Raw genomic sequence first — 24860 nt, forward strand, 5'->3', positions numbered from 1 at the left:
TCGTCTACAGATTAATATGATGGCTGAATCAACAACTCTGAGCTCTTTGAGATAAGGTTTGAAACAATCTGCCCAGTGGGCGAGTACATATTTTTCGTAAGTACAGCAAACCACCCCTGATACGGAGCTACAGCAGGAGGATTTAAGAAGCTGATTGCTGGAAATCCGTGGTTCAGAGCAGAGGAATTGAAGCCTGGCTTATGTTGGTTATGTGGATTTCTGGTCTTTTGTAGATTTTGGTCCAAGCAAGATTCCTTACAATAAATGTCCCCCCTGTTCTCATAATAAGAGAGAAAAAAAAAATAGAACAAGCGAGATAAATCAAATAAATGATCAGCACGGAGCAACGGCATGAAATAAAAAAGATAAATGATGAAATGTAGGAAAGAAGAAGTGGCTCAAAGAAGAACAAATGAAAAAGGCAGCTAAAAAATGGTGAGGGAGGAAGCTGAGGAGGAGGGAGAAAGACAGAACATTTTTCCACAGCGGTGGCAACACACATCAAAGCACAACATGTCTAACCTTCTAGGATAGCGAGAGATAGAGAGAGAGCGAGAAGGAAGAAGGGAAGTGGGTGGGGATGTCACCTTTCATCTTGCCACTGTTGCCACCCTTGACGCCTGTGGAAAGCTGCCATTATGTGTGCTGTTTGATGCTAGACATGCTTGTACAAGAGTGTGTGATTGTTGTGTGCGCATGTGAGAGAGAAAGAGAGTGTGACGGATAGATGAGGGGGTGCTTACCAAAAGCAGCATAAAAATGTTACATAAGATATAATGTCTCTATACTCCCTCCATCTGTCCCTCTGTTTCTGGTCTCCAATTGAGATGCTTGGGTGCAATAACAGGAGCAGCCAGCAGGCGGAGAGTAGATCTAAACCTGCTGAGTGACATGCGTGTGCATGTAATTAGGCCAAACCACAAATGGATTGGATGTGTAACCCGAAGAAGCCTCTAATGATGAGCTAGCTTTGCGATTTAGCTTTGCTGCTGTCCCATTAAAATCTCACAATTCCAATGCTGTCCCTATTTGACTGCAAGTTTACTCAGTGGTTTTCATGAGTGGCTTACGCAACATTAACATGCATCAAAACGTTGTTCTCAAAATGTGCTTCAAACTTGGGGAGAAAGTTGGCCAATTTGTCACATTTTCTGAAAAATAACTTTATCATGATACAAGATCTTCATTTGATGTTGCAAGCTCCACCATCATCTTCTTTGAGCCACGGTGTTTCGCAGTCTATCTGGGTCAACCTTCATCAAGAATTTAGCAACCACCAGTGAATCGAGGTGCAACATTTGTAAAAATAAATAAATAAATCTGACAACAAAAGCCCCTTACCCGCCTGAATTTCAAATGCAACAGATGTTCCACTGTTGTTGTTTTTTTGCCAAATGTTACCATGTAAAATGCAGAACTCCGACAGCTTCAGCATTGCATTAGTACTTTGCACTGTCTGTTAACATCTGTTGTCTTTGTTTTCTATGTGTCAGCTTGTGAAGTTGATTTAGTTTTCAAAACATCTCAAATCTGTATTTATTGCTCTGGGCCATTTAAGTTACTCTGGACTCCTGGGAGAGAGGATTGGGTCACAGGGGACAAGATAAATGGGTTCTTTACAAGAGAAAGCCTGAATAATGATGTTGGTGACTAGTATCTGAGCCCGGTAGCCTACGTCTTATTTTGGAATCAATATCTCTGTTGAATCAATTACACATGAGGTTTAGCAGAGGTTTCCTGCTGCGTACCAATTCAGGAAAACAAATAAAGCCGAAAGACCGAAGAGACAAGCATCAGGATTTAATGGGTCTGATGCCCAGTGCCAGAGTAGCCAGTCTCTAAAGACAGTGGGAAGATAAAAGGATCGATAAAATTTAAAAAGATTTCTCAAAATAAATATCATCAAAAACAAGAAACACAACAAAGAAAAGATCCATTGAACATCAAATTATTCTGAACAGTTAACAATTACCTAAGATAGAAATGAAAACAATGGCGAAAAAAAGGATCAATGTAGCAAACTTTTCAAGCACTCCTGGAAAATCAAAGAAAACTTGCAACATATAATTGTGTGTCAACTATCGTTACTCACCATACACCAGTAGGGTGTAATGATCGGCAGCACGTCCATAGTTGTTCTGGGCCTGGCACAAGTACGTTCCGTTGTGTGATTGGCTGAGACGGGAAATCTGAAAGGTGGGGCCGGAAATCTCTGCCCTCTCGGGTAAGGTGTCATTAATCTTGGACCACTGAATGTTCCTGGGCCTGATGGGAAGGAGACAGAGAGAGGTTTAATGTTTAAAGCGCTGCAATGATATGTTGATTAATTGACTTGAATTTAAAAAACATGATTGTTTAAATAATTTAGCAAAGAAAAAGGTTTCCAGCATCTCAAAGGTGAGGATTTAATGCTTCCCTCTGTTTTCTATGACAGTGAACAAAGTATGTTCCCAAAAAACTAAAAACTCACATTTTCACATCCTGATACTTAAAACGATTGCTAGCTGTGGCCATTCAATTTAGAACTCCAACCTTAAAAAACTTGACCCTGAGTCAGCTTCACATAGCCTCCCACATGTACGCACACTCATATGCAAATATCCAAAGATAAAACTGCAACAGCATAATGTTCAACCTCGACTGTATTCCATTTAAATACAACTAGTTTTTCTATTACCTCTACAATTATATTACAGTTAAGTCTCAGTGGAGAGACTGGTCCAGGATGTGTTAGCTTGGCACAGGGGTTTGGAGCTATGGGAGACCATTAGCTTTCAAAACAAATAGGACTCCTGATAACTCTAGTTAAGTTGTCCTATTCACATGTTTTGTCTCTTTACATGCAGACTTGTGTTACATGTAGCTGCTAAGGGATTGTGAAACCTGCATACACCACAACAAATACATCTCTAACTAACACCACGAGTAGAGTACTAGTCTTAAATACGTTTAGTAAAACCTGAGGTGCTAAAGGGTATTAAAAATGAGGAAGTGAGAGGAGACAAGGGATCAAAGCGCAGGCACCGGGGGATGCTATAAAAAGAAAGGTGAAGATGGAGCGTAAAAAGGTCCACATGGAGAAGATGACATGAGAAGAAGGTATAAAAGGAGCTTGGAGAAGGAGCCAATGGCAACAGAGGGCTACATCCTGACAAATTATGAGATGGATGGTCAGAGGGCGGCGATGGTGTGAAAGGCTTGGCAGGATGTAAAGAAGGCCAGATGAGAGAGAAATAGGGTGTCAGATTTTGTGCAGAGTGGAGACGAGTAGAAAGAGTGTTAGTACAGGTAGAGGAGAGACAAGAAGAGATGTGGCATAACAGACAGGAGGTGCGAGGAATTACAAACATCTTTTTAACAACTAATAAGTGATACTCCCACACACATTAATTCCTTCAAACGCTAACACACGAGTAAGCAGGCAATTAAGCAAACGACAAGACATTGTCTCCATCTCGCCTCCTAATAACAGACAAACAATGAGTGTACCCCTCCACCAAAAGGAAGTGGCATATAATTGGTCATTAATACTTAACCGGTAGTTAACAGGGCCAGAGAACAAACGGGAGGGTGACAAGGGGACTGCAATGTGTGTGTGTGTGTGTGTGTGTGTGTGAGTGGAGTCCAGCATGAGATGAGGGTCAGAGTCCAGAATGGCCTGCTGTCCCATCTTTCACTGTCACGATCGCGTGAGTGTACCACACAAACACACACACACACACACACACACAGTCCCCAACCAACCGTTACAAAGCTTTAGTGAGGCTATACGCTTCTCAGCCAGTCCTCACTGTGGGATTTCATTTAAGTCATCTCTCACACACACACACACACACACACACACACACACACACACACACACACACACACACACACACACACACACACACACACACACACACACACAAACTCACACACACTCACACACACTCACACACACTCACACACACACACTCACACACACTCACACACACTCACTTTGGCTGAGCACTACTGGGGAGTTTTAGTGGACTTGATGCCCACAGACAGACGGACCATCTAGGGGAGGGTTTAAGAGCTTAGGACCCAATACCCTTCTGGAAAGTGCACAAAGGGCCGCGGACACACTAGAAAAGGCTTTGTTTCAAAGCTGGCTCTTAAAAGTGTTGACTGCAGATTGGGTTTAGAAGCTCCATCACACACAGAGTCACATACAAGTCTATGATATGTCCACATTTACACTCTTCTAGTAGTCTCGCTTTGCCAGACCTTCCTCCACAGCGCTGCGGAAGAGGGTCTGGCTAGTCTACACAGCATTCTGGGATGGGAGAAACACGTGCTGTGGTTTATTGGTATTTCTTTAAACCAGTCACAATCGTCATGGCCGGTGCTAAGTGCTGCACGGAGCCCCAGTGAGGATGCAAAATAGCCTCGGGAAGAAACTTGTTTTGTCGGAACGTGTACGTTCAAAAGTTGTTTTAGTCGTGCAACAGAAAACTCTAGCTGCAGAGTTACCCTGCAGAGATCTGAGGAGCAGTTAACCATAGTCCTCATAAATCCACCGGAGTTTAATAAAATCCCAACACAAAGAAAGCGTAAAGTAGCGGACATCCGGACAAAAAGAGTGAAATCCGGCAGAATTTCCATCGGCAACGGAGCAATCCTGGAAGTGGAACATCAGGGATACAGACTACTCTTCTAGTAACCTCTCTGCCTTCTTCTTAAGCTCTTTTTTTCTCTCTGTCCTTTATGCATTAAATTATGGATCAGGTGTTTTTTATCCATCCGTCAAACATTAAATGTCAGGTGATACCACAGATACAACTCTTCTGGTTGTGATCAAACGTAGCACACCACATCTTTGGCACTATGGTGTCATGATAACAAAAATATCCTGATTGGTTTAGTGATACTGGAAATTTACATGTGCTATATTAGACACCCTTGGTTTGACTTTAATTATAATTCAAGGGATGATGCATTTGGGATTACATGGCCCAAAGGGGGCCTTCGTCACATGTAAATGACAGCATGTGGTCGCACTTCATTTTGATAGTCCATTTCTTAAAAATGTCCTAGAGAAGAATTGATACAAGTTTGCTGTTCAGTTCTAAGGATGGTTTCCTAGAACAAACCAAGATATCTTGCAGTAATTATAGGAAATATAGTGAAGTTGGAGGAGATTAGTAGTACTTGGTAATTACTTGAAGTTTCCAAGAAAGGCCCCTGGAATAATGTGCGATGGTAATTATATAGAAAGAGGTCAACTTTGTGTTCATTTCAACAACACATAATAAAGAGAGAAGATCTCTTGTAGGCAGCTGGCTATTTTAAGCTGGAAGAAGCTCTCACAATATTTCCTTTTTATCTCTTTGAAACCTTTATTAAGGGCTGATAAAGCGCATATGTTCTCCTTATAGTGATGCCCTGCTTTACTCTCACACACATTTGGTAGCCATCCAGGAAAACGACTGTTTTCTGCTGCGGCCAGTGAAAAGCAGGTAGAGGTTACTCAAGGAAGATTCCACAATAGCTAGAAGAATTGTTTGTGTAAGGTGGATGGTAATTACTTGGGAGATAACAGCCTCGTCTCACAGAACGCCGTGAAATGATCACAAAGTGTTAACACTGCATTACGTGGTTGTGGCACGGAATGTGTGAAAATTCTGTGTGGCCACCACAGAAAACAATGCCAATGTAAAGTCAATGAGAAGCTGACGTAGCATTAGGAGCGACTATGGTAGTGAGTAGTATAAAAGCCCGAAAATCCACGTAGGGAGGTTGGTTGGGGTGGTGGATAGGTCAAACACAGGACTTTTCACCCAGGAAACCGGGGATCGTGACCGTCACCGTCCCGTTCTTCTTTTCCTAAACTTAACCGTCCCGTTGTTGTCCCGCGTCCTGTTATTGTTTTCCTAAACCCAACTGTTTATTGTTTTCCTAAACCCAACCATCCCGTTCTTCTTTTCTTAAACCCAACCGTCCTGGCGTGTCATGGAAACGTAAGCCCCCCTAAGACCTTTTCCTTAACTTAAGGGGCCGTGTTCATTTCACGGAATTCTTCCGTGGGCCTATCACGGAATTTTTTGCGATTCTGTGAAACTGCCACAGATTTTGAGTTAAGGGGCCATGTTCATTTCACGGAATTCTGTGAGATCAGGTTGGGAGATAAACAGTATATGTGATAAAGCTGTCTGTGTGATATTCATAAATCATAATTGATTCATCTCTCTGGCCCACAAATCAAACTTCTGGCAAACAACATGGGTACATCTCACTCTGTATATGTGTGTTTAGACCCTAAGAACTATTCCAAACTGACCTGCTGCAGTTTCTTTACTTTATCGTTAGTATTATTTTCATATTTATTTTTTATTGTTTTTGAAAATTGCTCTGAGAAAATACAAAGAAACGTTACCATATACTTCAACCTCATCAGTTTACCTGCGACTCTCTACAGTCTGTGGTCATAGCAAGGATGGCCTTTGGCCTTTGTAATCATTCTAGCTTGCCGAATTCAAGCTTATTCTACATTTAAACTTAACCCTCAAAAGACGCACCGGCGAGTCCAAGCGATGTTTGACAACACTCGTATTCAAAAAGTGATATTAAAAAATTTCATTTATTTACTATTGTATTGATATATTACACTACTTTTGTGAACCCAAGACTTTTCTAAATTCATTTCAAGCACCAAAACAATTGAGTGTAGGTTTGTTTTCACAAGTTCACAGATTTGAGAAATTTCAAAAAGTGAACATCAATTTTTCAGCTTAAGGGCCAAACTATCTCTTTACACATTGCTCTGGGACAAATTTGGGCCTCACTCTCAGAAAGCTGAACTGAGCTAAAGCCAGCACCAATATTACCCTCCAAACAGTTTGCCAGAATGAAAGTAGAGCCATGTAGCCTTGTAGCTGTCTGTGCGGCTATCAGCTGTTTAGTGAAGTTAACCTAAATCCAAACAGTTTTACGTGAATACTTGCAGTCCATTAACATTGTGTTTTAAAAATGTTTAAAGTTTGTAAGGGTTGACGTTGAACTTGGCAACTTCCTGCATGTTGCCATCAATCAAACACTTTCTGTGTATCCTTAAGCCGATTTGTCAGGACTCAATGCAGCTTTTCAAGCAAAAACGCTTTGTTGAGACAAACCTTTTATACTTTCTAAATATTTTGTCAGGAATTCATTATGGAACAAGAGAAACCGCATAAACACACCGCTATGACAACCCAAAATAATCCATAAGCAGTGTTTGTGCCAGCTGGTAAATGTGCCAGTTTCATATCTTGCTGAAGGTGAAGCTAAACGATTCCATTTCTTTTTCAACCCACAAAAAGTAATCAATCTCTAATATATATATATATTATATATATATATATATATATATATATATATATATATATATATATATACACACACACACACACACACACACATACATATATATACACACATATACATTATATATATATAGAGGACAGCTAAGTCAGGTAAGCTAAGTCAGGTGCTGTGCAGCAGTAACTTGTTTTTTTATGTACAGTATGTGTGCATGCGATCGGTACCACCACATTATCAGACTCTATAGGGACAAAATTTGTGTCTTTATGTTGAGTGTAAAAGGAGGGCATAAATAGCATTTACTAAAGGCCCAAAACAATTATAACACATGTACACACACACACACACACACACACACACACACACACACACACACACACACAGACTTACAGAGGGTTCCCAGTGACAGAGCAGGTGAGGCTGAGCGAGTCGCCCTCTCGCAAAATGCCAGAGGGAGGAACAATTCTCACTGTTGGTGCAACTGTGGGGAGAAATAAATAAATAAATGAGTATACATGCGAGAGAAAAAAACAAGGACGGCATAGAAAATGAAATGGATCAAAGGGATGGAAAAGACGTGACAATCAGAGAGGACAGAAAAGAAGATTTAGAACTGAGAGACAAACAGGGAGCAAGGGAACAAAAAGGAGGAACAAGGGAAAAGTGAGAAAGTGGCAGGAAGAAGGGTCTTTAACATCTGTTTCCAAGGCAACCAGCCGACAATCCTACGGTTGAGACACCTGTTATCATAAGCAGCCCACCGCTCCAGCAGCTGCTGTACTGCACTTGCTTCAGTAACAGAGCGATGGGAAGCCAAATCCACGCTGACAGTTGGTCATTATTACCAGTTGTCTGGCTGGAGGAACCACCAGCTCGCAGATTGATAAAACTGTTGAATATTAATCATTGTGATCTATCAACCAACATTAGTATACATGTGGCAAATCAATTGTACCCAAGGAGTGATGCAGAACAACTTGCTGAATATGAATAATATCACCAATGGTAAATATTTATATATGCCTGTGGAATGTTTGACTATCCAAGGTTATTTGACATATTGTGGGATAAGAATCATATTGAACTGTCAGTAATACGAATATGAGAAGAGAACAAATTGAATAATTGAGTATGTGCTGCCTTGTTTAATAGCATCACAGTGACATTGGAGGAGAAAATGAACCTCATCGTAGTATTGATGTATCAACTAATGACTGAAAATCTCAATCTGGTGCCTCTCAATTGATTTTACTTTGTTTTCTGAATTTAAAAAGGGATTTGCAGACAAAATAAGACAAATAAATATCATTAAAGACTAATCATTCCTGCACTGTAAAAAAGGTAACGTTTTGTTTGTCCCCACATCAAAAAAACAAAAAGACAGAAAAGTCAAAAGTAAAGTAATAGAAGCAAACTTAACATGTTTGATGGGCTTAGAAGCAGAGAACATGGATTTACATTTCAAATTCATTAAATGATGCATTTCAGACTTTTCCAAGGATGTAGCCTAGATTATAGCTGTCTGACATTTTCGAGATTAATCCTACTAAAATATTGAGAATTCATCTTAAATTAAAAACATGGGTCTATCTGAACTTTTTGCCCTGAGTGAATATTAGACTTAAGCCAATTATAAATTTAAATCTCGAAGTAGTCACTGTTTGCTTTCGCCTGCCTCAAATGGACGTGTGTGCAGGGAAATTCACAGCATACCAACATGTGCAAACAAGCCAGCAAAATCAATCAATCCCAGAACAGTACAGGGATCATTGCACATACTAATGTGACCCAGGTTTTCTCAGCTGATGTTGGTTAGCTCCCTAAACCGCAGGCCAGGACCCTAACCTGGCTGCAGGCCTGTTTCTGCCAGCTCTCTGCATGACGAGATTTGTATGTATTAGGTTTTAATGAGCACAGGTCTCATACAGGGCATCTTTGGATATCACTGTTAAAATCCTGGACTGTGTATACATGAGCTTCAGTCTAAAATGAGATTTCCACCATTTGAAAAATGAGGCTGCTACCCTGACAAAATGATTGCTGGGATTAAAGTAAAACAATATAATGAATAGTACTGAAGTAGCAACTTAAGTGACAGCCACACAGATGGAATAATCAATGTTTTTTAAAATATTCGGCAATGAATGTTATGTTACTTCATTTGTTGCCAAGATGGATAGAAAGCACTTTGATATTAAGTGCACACACACACACACACACACACACACACACACACACACACACACACACACACACACAAAAACACACTTTGACTTAAGGAGAGACTTACAATACACATCCAGGCGATAGTGTCGAATCCTCTTCTGCCCGGCGAGTGCTGGGTGGAACGCCTCGCAGCTCAGCGCCGCCCCGTTGTCTTTCCTTTCTACTGGGATCCGGATGGTGCTGGACACGCTGAACGTCTTCGCGTTGTCCTGCTGGGATACCACACCTGGAGAGAGAGAAAGACACGATGAGATGAGGAAAGGAAAGAAAACAGTCAAGCTAGCAGCCAAAACATTCCTGTTTATCCCTCTTTCCCTGCTGAGACATCACACCTATGGTGGGAGAGAGAGAGAGAGAGAGAGAAGGGGAGGATGGAGGATGGAGGGAGTAGAAAGAGGAGATTTTTAGAGGAGAGCACAGAGGTGGATCGAAGAAGTAAGCAGACTGAAGAAGTTAGAAGAAGTTAGTGACTGATGAATGAGCTTTTTACAGCAGCACCAAGTACAGGTAGAGGGAAGGATGGCTGGAATATAATAAGAGAGAGAAAAGAGAAAGCAATTTGCATCTTTATTTCATGGCAATTATGAGCAGCAGAACTGTTTGTTTGCAGATGGCAAATCAACTGAATATTGTGTGTGCGTGAAAGAATGTGAGACCGAGATGAGGGAGAGAGAGGGATAAAAGAGTGAATATGCATAACTGAATTGAGATTTTAACTGAGCCAGACACGGCGAGAGAGGGGTGTCAAAGGAGCAGGGCGAGAGAAGAAAGGCAAAGGAGAGAGGGACTCATAGACGAGAGACAGAGAGGGCAGCAAAATGGGCATGACTGATGGGGTAGTGCAGGGAGGGGGGCGAGGAGAGCTGCGGCGAGTCCAGACATGAAAGAGGACGATAAGAGTGCCAAGCCAGATGCAGAGTGGAAGACAGATGCAAGAAGAGACGAGGAGGAGAGACAGAAGGAGGGAGGATGAACAGTGGAGTGATATGGTCACGTATTGGGAGTTTGTGCTTGTTGAGGCAGAATACAACAATATTACTTATATCGCGCGGAGTTTTCAATTATTGCCGGCGAGCAAATGAGAGCAGGCCCAATCGAAGCGTGAGAGAGGACAGCGGTGGGTGCAGATGAGCAGGAATAAGGCAGCGTTGGGAAGATAGTGTCTTAATTAGAGAGTGCTTTCCCATATCTGTTGGGATCTGCCTCCAACCTTTAGTGTCACAGTTCATTTAGCTCAGGGCCAAAAGAGAGGGGAGGGGTGTGGGGGGAGGGGAAGGGTGTGGAGAAAAGAGGAGTGGAAATAGGATGAAATGAGGAGGGAAGAAGAAGAGAGGAAACAGGAGGAGAGGGGAGGAGCATTAGAAAAAAAGATGAGAAGAGTGGCCCCTCTCTGTCTCCTTGACTCTTAAAGCCCTTTGCAAGATGAAGAGTGTCACATCTTTGTCACCAGTGAAATTGGTGGGGAAAAAGAAAGAAAATTTTGATAAAAAGAAAGGGAAGGGAGCAAAGTAGAAGGACAGACAGGGGAGAGACAGAATGACAGCGACAGGCGTGTTACGATAGAGAAAAAAAAAGGGAAGAGACTGGATGAAAGAGACGTTTAGTGTCAGACAAAAATAGCAAGTAAAAGAGATGATGGCTGACATGAAGTTTGAAAGCGCAAAATATTGCTTAATGCATGTCCCAAAAACAGTTCACACCAGATTATCGCACACTATTTCTTCTGATCCGTGTGAGTTATTTGAGGGCGGTGAGTAAGAATTAATGAATAATGCAAACCGTTTGACTGCGATTTGTACTTTTAAACAATGCTTAAACAGCATTGTTTAAAAGTCTGAGATGAATTGAATAAAAAAGAATAGCCATAAGCCTGAATTAGAGATGCTTTGCATAAATGAGTCTCCAAATTTGTTGTTTGTGCTCAGTCAATTGAACAAGGTTTTTGAGGAATTCAAATCAAAACGAAGCATTATACACAAAAAAGTTATTTCTCAGGGATTAAGTAGACTGAAAACAGGGAAAGGATCAGTCTCAAATGTATTATTGAGTGAAGGGCCCCTTTAACTGGGAGATAGATGGATTAATAGATCAATGCAACAGATTTAGCTCACAGATTTTATCAGAAGCAAAGAAGTAGGGAGTTAGATGATGGTGAATTAAAAAGTGTCTCTTTGTGAATGTGTGAAAGAGAGGTAGAGTGAGAAAATGGAGTGTTTGTAGCATCTGTGCCTTGGTGTACTTGTCAGATTATGTCCAAATAAAACACATTTGAAATAGAATTTTAAATGGGAGAGCATTTAGACAGGGGGACATGTGCATCTGTTTTGGTAGAAAGAGAATTTGACTAGTGGACGCATTAAAAAGACTGCACTGAAATCTATCTTATACTTGCAGTTGATGTCTGCCTTCTCAACACAGATCAACGCATGTAGATATTTACTTCTATGAACTTATGTCTCTTCCTCGAAGGAATGGAGACAGAAAAGTGAACACAGTTCACATCTCACAAAGTGTGTTTGATCATTTAAAAACTAGATTGTCGCCTATAAATATTGCAAAGAACACTTGATCAAAATCATGGAAACACGAGGAGAATAAAGACTTTAGCAGCCCCACAGCCAAACCCTTAATTTTCTTCATCCATTCATCTTAACCTGCTCTCATCAACTGATCCATCTGCCATTTCCTCTGTCAATCCATCAATCACCCATCCATTAATCCTTCTTTTATTCAGCACTTATTTTGTGATAATATCCACCCATTTCACTTCACCTGTCCTATATCCCCCATTAGCTTCCTCATTTATCTCTCATGATCATCAAACCATTCATTCGTCCATTGTCAGCCTGGTACCTGGTATCTCACGGCCGTTACGAATCCAGCGCAGGGTGGCAGCCGGCTTGCTGCGCGGCGACATACAGGTGAGCTCCACCTCGCCGCCCTCTATGGCCTCCTGCTTCACCTCCACCGTGGGCGTCTCCGGTGGCACCGAAACTGAGAGCGTCGCCACCTGGTGGTGCGTGGCATCCGTGTAGAGCTGGCAGAAGTAGCCGCCCTCATCCGTCACGCTGACGTTGGTCAACGTGATGCGCACCAGCCGCGGGGTGAAGAGCACCATCTGGAAACGGTCGTCCTTCAGGGCTGGAGGTGGACAAAGATAACGGCAGGAGTAGAAGTGGCAAGGAGGTGGGGGCGGAAGCGGGACAGCGTGGGATGGGGATGTTGGAGAGGAGGGGGAGTGGGGAGAGGAAGATGAGGTGGGAGGGAAAAGAGGGGAGGTGTGATGGTAGAGAAGATGGGGGGTGTAAGTGACAGGAAGAGAGGCAAGATCAAGGAGAGGGAAGGTGAGTACATCAGTCATTGGTAGAAAAAGCATTCTCTCTGTGAAGTGAGACTAAATTAAAATAAATGCTAAATACTTTATTCATGTGTTAAAATAAATGGAAAACAACAACGGAAAATATTTTACTCTGGGTCAGTGTAATTGATTCATTTTTTTCCTAATGCTTCAGGGAAAGACACAGAGCATTAAGAATTGTTTTTGTCATGGTGCTTTGCTTGTTTGAAATACACCACATACGCACACGAGCAAAGACTCATATTAAAGAACTTGTTTTAATACACTTTACTGGCAGGCTTTTTTGCTTTATTTTAAATTTGTTTTCAGATGAGAAGCACCTCAGGAAGCAGCGTATACCTCACTCACAAACTTACATTTAGCAGGCTGCAGGTTCTACACAAGGGGGGGAGGGGTTGCTCATTGACAGACCATTTATACCTGTGTAAACCTAGCAAGATAATGAGACTGACTTGGCATTTTGTTTCACTACATTGTGTTCAACCTAGTCGTTTTCTGTTACCGGAAACATTGCCCTAACCAATCAATAAGTGATGTATCCGTCCTGCTGAAGCAGTTAGCCTAGGGATGCTAGTGGCGAGCAAAGTCAATTACCGATCCAGTGGGTTACTGACGTAGGCATGTGAACTAGCTGGCTCGGCGTATGATTAGCCTAGCTCAGAGTGGGTTAGCTCACTTGAGTGATAAGAAAGAGATCCCTCCAATCTTGCAGTATTATCATCAGTGCCTAAATCGGTTGCCGGTTTCATCATAGACAAAGGCTCTGGCGGCCTGCCATTTTTGGCATTTTACCTGCCCCACACTAATTGGCTTGGTTCTTTTTTTTTCAACAACTGTCACTTTCCACAACACTAGTCCTACTTGAATTGCTAGAAAATCTTCCATGTGGCCAGTGATTCAGAGGTCTGCAAGGAGCCATGCTAATGCAAAGCTGCACCACCTACAGGGAAGGGATATCAGTTCAGACCTATAGCTGTAGGTTCGCTGATGTTGCCACTTACTGGCCAAGAAAGTGACAGTTGCTGGAATTGCTTCTACTTTTCTTGCCGATAAGGGCACAGCTTAGATTGACTACAAGTCCAAAGTTGCAGGGCGGAAAGTGCTTTGCTTTGTTGATCTGCAGTTGAATGACATTGGCCAGGCCTGGTTGAAGACACTTCACATCAATAACACCATGTATCTGTGTTAATGAATGTCTATAGTATATATTACTTTTTCTATTTATCTTTGAAAATACAGTACATTTACTTTTCTGCAGGCATTGGCAAGTACATCATACAAGTGAAGTGAAGGGCTGCTTTAATTGAGTGGTATAACATTTTTAGCTTTGGAATCAGTTATTCCTTAGCCTCAAGATAGTTTGTTCTGTATTAGCAAACAGCCAGTTCTATCTCCCACAGTCTGGAACGAGAATAGAGTTTTCACCACCCTCCAATATGTGATGTCACTCCCATGGACAGCGCTGCAGAGGAAAAACGGCAAAACATGGGAGAAATAGTGACTGTGACAGCACCCCAGACGATTTCTGCTCTGGAATTGATAGTGCTGCTAAATCTAAAGCTCAGTTTGATATAAAAAGTTCAGACAGAGTTTGCAAAGTCAGTCTCGATGGAGCAGCTCTAGGCTGTACATTAATACAACATAACAGATGTCTTGGTTCACTCATTTCCAGCATTGAGAGAGACTGTTGTTCATTTTCCCAAGCACTGATTGGACTATCCTTAAACCAGAATGTATTCATTCATTCTCTTTGTAACTGCTTGTTTTATTCCTCTGTAAGCCCATTTCTAATTAGCGTCTGGCATTTTTATTGTTGATCTTATTGGGTTTTAATCATAATGGTTTTACTCGCTGTGAAGAACTTGGTAACTCTTTTGAAGACGGCTATGCAAATATAGTGCTTATTGCACAACCAAACATGATTTCAGGAAAGCTTTTTAATTGAGAAGTGCTGTCCTTTGATAGCCTGGTTGACTCCAGACCCTTCTCAGTTGTAACAGAGTGGGTCTGGGCAAGGTTCATTCGCAGCTCATTTCCAAAGGGGCGTCACCAACGGACGGCGCTCAAATGCCTCTGGGAGCATTGGATAGTCCTTCAACCAATCAGACCAACGATCAGGGTGACGTGGCAGCGACATCAACGGGTTGCTGCGCTTCGGTAGCCGTCATGTTGAACGTAAACAAAAAGCTGCTCGCCTTGATTTGGAAAAATTGGAAATGGGCTTGAATGGGCTCTTGGCCAGACTGACTTGCAGAGCAAATCTCAAATTTGCCTGAAGTTCGTCACGGTTTTCCCAGGCTAGTCCTTTGAATCAGTGAGGCTAAATACTACAATTGTTCACAGTGTAAACTTTGTACAATTCAGAAGATGAAAAAACTTTGGAAACAAAGAGTAAAAACACTTTTACTGTCTTTTTCTCTTTTTACGTTCAATCGTGGACCTCTAGACCAATGAGCTACACCAACTTACCAACCCCATAATGCACATATAGGAAAAAGAAAGGAAAGTACAGAGAGGATGAGAAGAGTTGAATGTGCGACACTTTTCCTTTGGTTTCTCAAGAAAGAGTAGAATCAGTGGTAAGAAAAAAATTGATAATAACAAATAACACTAATAACAGCCTGTGGGTGACACTGGCTTGATGTCCATAGATTCTCATTCAAGACTTACTTTGTATCGACTTGACTCCCTCACCCCCCCCATCTCTATTTTACCCTCTCTCTTCACTCCTTTGTGTTGGCTTCGGCTTACGTAGGGACCAGCAGACATTACCCTGATGTAACAACTGGCCATCTTGCAGCATAATTCATCACAACACAGATACTAGAGTATAGATATTGGCTTTGTGCGGGCATGTGTGCCAGAGAGAGTGGAGGAGAAAGAAAGAAAGAAAGAATGAATGAATGAGAGAAAAAGTCTAATATAGCTCCATAATGCGACAGGCGGGAAAAAATAATATAGATAGAGACAGAAATCCGCAGGGGACTGAGAGAGCGGCCTGGAGCAATGTAGTAAGTCCACTCTTCCTGGAAGTACACCCCACTAATCGCTCTACCACACCCCCAACATTTCCCCTCCACCGGATGGCAGCGAGAGCATTGTGAGCTATTCCCCACAGATAGGTAAATCTTTTTTCCCCTCTATGCACTAAATGGCAACTAAATGTCAGACTTCTGTTCAAGTCCAACTTCACCTTTATTGTTCTATCTCATTTGCATGCTGAGGAGAGTTGGCAATAGGGGGAGAAAGAGAGATATGGACCACTGAGGAGAAAGGGTCCATTTGGTTAGTTCCACTGCTCTATTATAGCTATCATTCCCCACAATCTCATAAAACACACCCCTGGCTGGTTGCTCTCCTGCAAAACAGGCAGCCTAATTCACAGCACTTACAGCAGCGCCTCTATTTGGACAGTTAGTGTGGAATGGCTCGGCACAGACAGGCCTCAGTTTGTTAGCCTGATATCTGGGTGCCAGATGGGCAATAGGCAGAAATGGAAGAGCCCTACAGCGAGTGATGGAGCAAACTTGGAGGTAGAAAGAGCCAGAGTGAGATGTAATTCACGCTCCCAGAAAATGTCCCCAACGAGGCTTTTCAGTGCTTACGTGAGCTAAATTAGTAACAGGAAGCCATCTATACTTTATGCCTTGCCTAACCTTTGGATCATTTCCCAGTGCTGTCTCTCTCCCCATCGCCTGACGCTCCCTTGTCTTACTCTCCCTGTTGCGGTCTTTCTTAACTGTCATCTCATCCTCCCCCACTCCTTTCTTTATTCCTTCTCATTTTCTCTTTCATTCTAGCTTTCACATTCCGTCTTCCTCCTCGCTCTGATTAGGCTTCATCGTGCTTTCCAAACGGTGCAAGTCCATGTCTTGTGGGAGAGCATATGGGGCGGCTCTGTTTAAATACTTAATGGAACTTACCAGCAGTGCTGATCTCACAGAATTGGGGGGAAGAGTTCAAAGTAAGGTTTCCAAAAGCAGCGACCTCTACTACCCAATTAAGGCCGCTCTGTGATCGCGGAGACTAACAAGTGAAGAAAAGTTGTGTAAAACTAAAGTATTTGAATGCTGTAACAGTGAACAGTGAAATCAGCTCTTTTTTCTTCAGTAATTTAGTCTGATCTTGGCGTACTGTTCCGAAAATCTTTAGTGACTACTGCTTTGACAGAGACTGTTCCCGAGGGGAGTGTAGGAGTCTTTTGTCGAATCAATGTAATTACAAGTGCTAGAAGTTGTAATGAATAGACATGTGAAAATGTGTTCAAGCGGAAACTTTCACATATAGAAATATTCCACAAATATACATAAATATTTATGCCTTTTAGTTGCAAGGTTTTGCATTTATTTTCGGTGGTTAAAAACACAGGTTCATGTATGTTCAAGCAGTTCTTGGACAGTTTGAGAAAAGTCTATCTTCATATAAGCTAGTGTGTGAAAGTTTGACTTCTCCTTATAATGTGGAGGTTTAACTGCAGTTCTGGATCTGGCAGCCAATCTTTTTTTTTGCCACTTTCACAATTCATTTCTTTAACCATGCTACTACAGTTGAGGATGTCAACCTACAACACACAACTAGCACTTGAATTAATTTGCCATTTTATATACTGGAGAGATGATGAATATGCAGCCATGTTAAGGCTGCGTGAGACTGGCACTTGCATGGTCCTTGCAGCGGAGGAGTTCTTTATCTATCGTATGCGCAAAAATCCATAAGACAAATACAAACACTGTAATATTAGGAACAAACATTTATTTATTTATTTATATTTTGGCCATCTGATGCGGTCGTCAGTTCTCTCTCAACTCAATTAAATCTGATTAAACTGAATTAATGAATCACAGTTCAAATATGTCCTGTGTAACAGTAGCAGAATGAGATTAAAATAATAATGTGTATCTTATAAACTACTTTGGAACTCAGCAACATTCAGCAAGAGCAGCTTGAGTGAAGTTGGCTCAGCACACAGACTCTAAGAGTCTAAATCACGCTGGGAAAATTAGCACCTGTCACAAAACTACAACAGCAGAACAATGCTTTTCAGAATCATAACCATTCAAAACTATTTTCGGAGCAGCATGTCAGAGAGACTGAATGGGCTAACCATTCAGTCTACAATTTGTTTATTGATCATGCAGTGCCCATGTTTTTTGTGTGCATGTTGTTGTTGTTGACTTGGGGCAAAGGGGGCTCGTTCACAAAGCTTCCACAGCCAATTACTGGTAAAACTAGCAGCTGCTAGTGGTTTAGCATACTGTAAAAAATTATTTTTAACCCTCAAAGCATTCATTGGGTTGTTAGGTTGACGTGGTCTCTTAAGCTTGAACAACTAAAACTATTTGAATATATTCAAATTCACCCCCTTGCCTTTAACTCTAACAGTTATAAACCACAATTTTACACCATAGCCTTAAGCCTCAGCTAACGTCTTAAGAAGTTTATTATATTGATTACTAGGGCATAAATAACTATTGCTAACACAAGACATAACGCCAAAATTTTGCTCCAATTAGCTTCCTCGCACGAGTTTCAAAGGCAATGTTTTATTCTTGATCGTTCTTTTGCTCAGAGGTTTCCTAGCAGCACTAACAGAAAAGCTGGCTAAGGTGGCAGCTTTTGCTATAATTAGTTAAGAAAAAAGTAGTGTTTGCCTACCCCGAGGCCCTCAATGAAATCTGCCTTCATTATAATATTGGTTACAATGATAATTTGCCATAACGCCGCCTCTAAGAAAACATGTGATTGCCAAGGCCATGCTCTAATGAGGAGCTGTAATAAGTTCTGATCTCATCACAGGGGTTAAAAGTAGATTATGCAGAGAGCTTTGAACTATGCTTTTAAAACAGTTAAAGCAGTCACACTGTTTGGGCAGAGAGAAAAACCATCATCTAAATTAACTCTGGGGTTATCTGACTTTTTAATGTGGAATCGCTTCAAAGGCAAAGTGAGGACATTTGCAATAAGAAAAATGTATTGTAACAGTGCAAGTGTTGGTGAGTCATTGCTAATGTCTTTAAAAGACTGGCTTCAAATGGAACTGAGGTCAAATGCATAAACACAGATAGATTAGGTTTGTCCGCAGAGACAAATGTGCACGCAGCTACACACCTCGCGTGCCGTTAAAGAAGAGGGTCTGCCGGCGGGGATTCTGGATAACCACGATTGATCCATCGTAGTTCTGCAGGCGGCAGGAGATCTGGGCCGTACCTCCCTCCAAGACGGTCACATTCTCCGCCTGCACCGCCTGACAACGGGCTGAAACAGAGAAAGATGAACGTTGATATAGTGATACAGAGGGTGGGCGATGGAGAGGACGAAAAAGAGGCAGAGAAGAGGAGGGGGACAAATAGGAGGAACAGATGCGGAGAAAATGATGTTCAATTTGCACTGCGCTTGAGAAAGAACCTTTCAAAATTAGGTACTTAAAGCATCCTTCATTTACTCGCTATTCATCATATGGACACAACAAGGGAGAAAAGGAGAGGGGGAGGAGAAGAGAGAAGGAGACAGAGTGATGGAGACAAAGAGATTGAGAGCAAGAGAAAAGACGCTGAAGGACTCAACAAGTAAAATAGGGTCCTTATGAACAATGTGTTCTTATGATTATAATCGGGATGATGATAATTACTGCTATTCATCTTTTTACGTGCACAAACACACACATACAAACAGGCCTATTGCCTCTGGCTAGTCTAACTGAATGCATCAACACACACATTTGAATACATAATGCCTTATTAAGTCTCTAAGTGGCTGTCTGTCCTGAATTTAGACACACTCCAGCACACACACACACACACACACACACACACACACACACACACACACACACACACACACACACACACACACACACACACACACACACACACGGACCAACACTCTCACACAAAGGCACACAAGCAGATCACAGGTTGGACTGCCACCACATGTGTTTATATTAATAGTTTAAACTGCGGTCTCATCGTATGACTCTGTCAAGGCCTCAGTGTAAAAAGCTGGCCAAAGTGTAGAGCAGTGAGACCATTGTGACAGCCTCGAATGCACTTGACACATTCTTAATGCCATTTCTCCAGGTGCCAAACCAAACCAATTACACTCCATTATCCTGATGTAATGGTCCTAATTTCAGGTTTTTGGAAAGTGCTGGGGGGGGGGGGAACACTCACTACTTTTGGGAATAAATATCGGAGTGCTGTCCTAGTCTTGCCTTACAAGGACCGTTTTTTCAAAACACTACACACAATTAGCACAACCACACACACAATTAGCAGAACCCCTCAGACCCTTTGCAAAATGAAACACTCTTGCAAAAACTATACACTAATTTATAAAAACAATTTATAGTACTACATTTTACAAAAAAAATATTAAAAAAAAAAAAAAAAAAAGTGCAAATACCGGTATACAATAAGTTCATTAAACACTACACAAGACCAATGCTGCAGACTGAGTCAACATGGGAAACCAAAACAAAACATGTCCCAGTTTTCATGCTACTAGCATGCATAACACTGTTAGCTCAGCAAACAACAGACACACATCAAATACTGTATCCAGTACAGGCTACAATTAATTGAAAATACAGTACAGAAAATACTAGACTTACCTGCTGCATTTTTATAGTGCTTAAACCTGAGTGGTGTGTCTACAATTAAGCAATCATGTGTTTGCGTACCTAATGGCTGCGTTTCACAGATTGGCTCGTAGGTGTGGTAATCAGTGCTTTGGAATTACAAGGAAGTGACATCATGATATACTTCTGTGTTTAAATGTATACAAGTGTGTTTAGTGTTTTGCAAATCACTGTGTGTATTGTTTTGCAAAAAGTGTGAGTGCTTATGGTGGTGCACATCTGGGCAAATTTTTTGCTCCTTGAGTGTAAGGTTTTGATAATTGTGTAATACTTATTTCACTGTGTAAGCAATCGGCAAAAACTGTAATATAATTATCCATATTACTGTAAGGTTCCAGCACCCATTCTTTAAAGTCTAGCCTCATGTGTGAGTTGAGCGTGTTGTGTCTTGTTTTTATTGGGGGGAATGAATATGCCCATACACACAGACACCTGTATGTGTCTGCACATGCTCCAGGAAGCACACACTCACAAATGAGAATGCATATCAAAACTCAGCAGCCAGGCTTCTCACTGGTTTTATCAGCTGGAACACATTAATCCAATCCGAGCTTCACTTCACTGGCTCCCTGTCCGTTTTAGAATTGATTTCAAGATTTTACTGATCACTTTTAAGGCTCGTCACGGTCTGGCCCCCAACTATATCTCGGAGATGCTTGTCCCATACGAGCCTGTTCGCAACCTTAGGTCCTTGGGCGGGGCCCTTTTAACCGTTCCAAGGTCGAGGCTTCTAACCAGAGGTGATCGTGCCTTCTCGATCAGGGCGCCTCGGCTTTGGAACGACCTGCCCGAGGAGATAAGGCTTGCTGAATCAGACGGACAGATATTTTAAGTCACTTTTTAAAACACATTTTTATAGACTTGATTTTTATGTGATGCTGTCTTTTTTTATCTTTTTATCCTTTTGTCTTTTCTCTGTTCGCCACTTACTGACTGTCCTCCTAAAACTTGCTGTTTCCACTTATCTTCTCCTTCCTGGCCTTTAGAGCTGCCCCATCGTTTGTTGCGTCTGTATAGTTATGTGTATTGATGTGCTGTGTACATTTATGTTATGCTATACAAATACAAGTTAAATATACTGTATACACACAATGGCAAAAAGTCATGCGGAGTGACGCAGACACTCACAGAAACGTTTGTACATTATTTTCTAATGAACTTTTCTGGCTCCTAAACCAAATATTTTTAGACAAGGGGGCTGAGAAACAGCAGAGAGCCTCTTTGATGTTGCTGACAGCCCAAGAGTCAGTAATGAGGAGGTTGATTATGCTCTGATTGGAGCGCCCTCAGTGTTTGTGGGTCAGGCTGTTGACACAGCTCAGCTAAGTCACACCTCCCGCTGAGCACAATGGACACAGTGCTCGCAATTGGAATTCAAATAATTTATGCGCAATTAGCCATAAGGCTCCAGCCAACAGTGGGAAAAAAAGCCTGCTGGGCTCCCAAAACTAGTATTTACCAATTTGCATCCCTATTTGCATACCCTCTCTCCCAGGCAAAGTTTGTGGCAGTGGGGATGATTTAGAGAAGGAATGACATCAATATCGAAGCATGATGAGAAAGGAGGCAATAAGAAGTGCCGATAAAGACGACGGGACTATACATATTTCACTGCTGGGTCTAGCAGAGCTCTTTAAAACACCTTCAGAAGGCTGGAAATGTTGTGAGACAAACAGATGGTCGCTGCCATGGCAGAAGTTGCTGACTTGACTGCTTTGGGCCAAAATGAATGTCTATATCTGCAACCAAGTGTGTCCTAAGTTTCAGAGTGTGTGTGTGTGTGTGTGTTTGTGTGTGTGTGGGTGTTTGCGCACAATAGGTGGGCATGTGCATTGGATGTGCATATGCAGGGGTTGGCATATTTCAATTAAGCTGCTTTGACATCATCTGATCCCGCCAACTTCATCCAAATTTAATTCTCCCCTCGATTTTAATCTCTTTTAATGAAATACTCAAAGCCTACATATTCATCACATCAGGGGAAACAGAGAGACAGAGTGGATATTGAACTGAAGACGGAAAGAAACCAAGAGGGGATAAAGACAAAGGGGACTCTAATACTCTATGGAACAGAGAAAAAAACTTGACAATTACCACTAATTGTAGTCATTATTGCTCCCATTCTCTGCATCAATATTGTGATTCATATCGGGGGCCATCAGGGCCTGCCACCGCCATCCCAATTATTTTAGTAATGGCTGTTATTACTCATCACCATGGCAACCGGGCTAGGCTGCCATTGTTTTAAACAATGTTAATTGTAATATTCCTGTAGTGCATCCCGGGCAAGTCAGTGCAGCGTCTGTGTGTGATTAGTGACCCATCAGAACCAACAGAGAAACAGGGCTTCAGGTGGGAGAGCGACTCCAGACAAGCGGTCAGAAGATTGCTTCTGGGAGGAGGCCAGAAAAACTAATTAGCCGTCCATTTGTACATCCACTTCTCCCGACAGCTGTCAACCCTTCAAAGGAAATTAGCTGCAGTGGCGTAGCAGTAAAGCGCAAAGAAAAGCGACAAAGAAAAGTAAAAATAAATAAATTGTTGTTGCAAGCGAGATGGCTGGCATCCGCTGTTGCCTGCTGAGAGATGCCACCCAGAAACACCTGCTGGCTGCTGGTGGATGATCAATCTGGGCGAAGGGAACAGAGGGATAGAGAGACGGTGGGGGAATAGGGCTCTAACCAGGAAATGATAGCAGGGAGTTAGGAAGTGATGGTTTGTGTATAATAATGCAGCTGGCGGGGGCTGGACGAAATATACGAGAGATGACGCATATTCTTCCACTCCCGCTCATAACGCAGCTGGGTACAGCACTTTAGTTTGACTATAGGTTTTATAGGCTGCCATTCACATCAAGGCCATGAGCCTGTGCTCTGTTTACCAGCAATAGTATAGTACAGAGAGGGAATGAGAAGGAGGGGGAGGGAATCAACCTCTGGGACAGAGGTATTAATCTGGCCCCCATTAAAATCTGTGCCCATAATAAAATACTCCACAAGAGTTTAATCATATTACGAGAGAATGCTGAGAGCAATCGATACCATGGTAGTGCACTGACTGCTATGATCAACTGATAAATAAAACAGGAGGGGGAACAACAACAATCACTTCTCTCTCCAACCAAGCGGGGGCAGTATTTCATAGCGGTGAATTGGTGTTTCTCATCATTTGAAATGCCTCTACCCCTGCTGTCACTGGGAAAAAAAGGAGCCTTTATTTACTACGGCAATAGAGACCTGAGAAGGGCCATCATTTCAAAATACATAAACAGATAAATAAATAATAGGCGTGCAAATTCATAAGACAAGGCTGTTCAGGGGCCCTTCCTAATGGTCCCACAATGGGGTTGAGTTATAAGACGAGGGAGGGAGGGGATAGAGGGACACAGGGGGGATAAAGGGAGGTGTGGAGAGTTAAAAGAGGGGGATTTGGGAGGCAGCCAGGTGGACTGCTGGCTCACCCTTGGTCACGGTAAATTCTAGAAACTGCCTCACTGGTGCAGGGTTAGCGGGCTGAATTACCGCCTCGCTGCGTCTCTCTCCCCCTCGGTTTCACTCTGCCCTTATTTCTCTCTCTCCATGTCTCGGAGAGTGAAGAGAGGAAAAGATGGAACAAAAAGACAAGCCACAAAAGAGATGAGCTGTCTCCATTTGCCCCAAACAAGCCCCCTCCATGTATCCTTGAAGTAGTGCAGTCACTGTCTCCCTATTCATTATCTCTCATTATCTTTCAACTGGATGTGGGCCAAGAGCTTGTGTTTTCTTTGCATGCTGGCCACGGATTTACAGGGGAATCGATGCAGGAGACTACAATGCACAACCCTGCATGCTATTGCTGCTTTAATTAAAACAATAACAGCAGCTCATAGTTTCCACTCTTATGGGGTCGTCCGTTGGCAACTTCTCTATCTCTCCCCATCTGGATGCATCCCATTTTTTTCCCAGCTATCCCCCGAGTCGGCGAGGCGAGCCTGTTTCCACAGTATGTTTGCAAATTAAGTTTACAATGTTTATGTGTGTGAGCTTATGTGTGCACGCACACTTGCTCCAGGTTAATCACAGAGTTTTGCGGTGTACTAACTCTAAAATAGCTGACTTTGAGGTTCTTCTCCTCCATACCTCCCTGTGCAGACCCACAACTCTCCCCTTTCCCTCTCCCCCCTTTCTCTTCCCAGTCTAAAATTATCACTCCATCTCTCTGAGGGAGACAGAACTCTGCCAATCCAATCCAGTGCAAAGAAGAGAAAAAAATGCTCCCTCTATAAATAATACATAATCCTTAGCAAATCTCGCTCTCGTCTCTCATTACCTTCGTTCTGTC

At 42.2% G+C, this 24860-nt stretch overlaps 1 protein-coding gene across 6 annotated transcripts in view; it reads right to left on the bottom strand.

Moving 5' to 3' along the window:
* Positions 1-24860, bottom strand: part of cadm4 (cell adhesion molecule 4) — a 154238-nt gene that overhangs the window by 11167 nt on the left and 118211 nt on the right. For all 6 annotated transcript variants that reach the window (XM_039805899.1, XM_039805902.1, XM_039805904.1 and 3 more), the window contains exons 2-6: positions 19013-19159; positions 12400-12687; positions 9611-9772; positions 7711-7801; positions 2093-2265 (exon numbers count right to left, since the gene is read on the bottom strand). In XM_039805899.1, coding sequence (XP_039661833.1) covers positions 2093-2265; positions 7711-7801; positions 9611-9772; positions 12400-12687; positions 19013-19159 — 861 coding nt within the window. The remainder of the gene's footprint in view (positions 1-2092; positions 2266-7710; positions 7802-9610; positions 9773-12399; positions 12688-19012; positions 19160-24860) is intronic.

Source organism: Perca fluviatilis, chromosome 7 (genome assembly GCF_010015445.1).
Source record: "Perca fluviatilis chromosome 7, GENO_Pfluv_1.0, whole genome shotgun sequence".
NCBI lineage: Eukaryota > Metazoa > Chordata > Actinopteri > Perciformes > Percidae > Perca > Perca fluviatilis.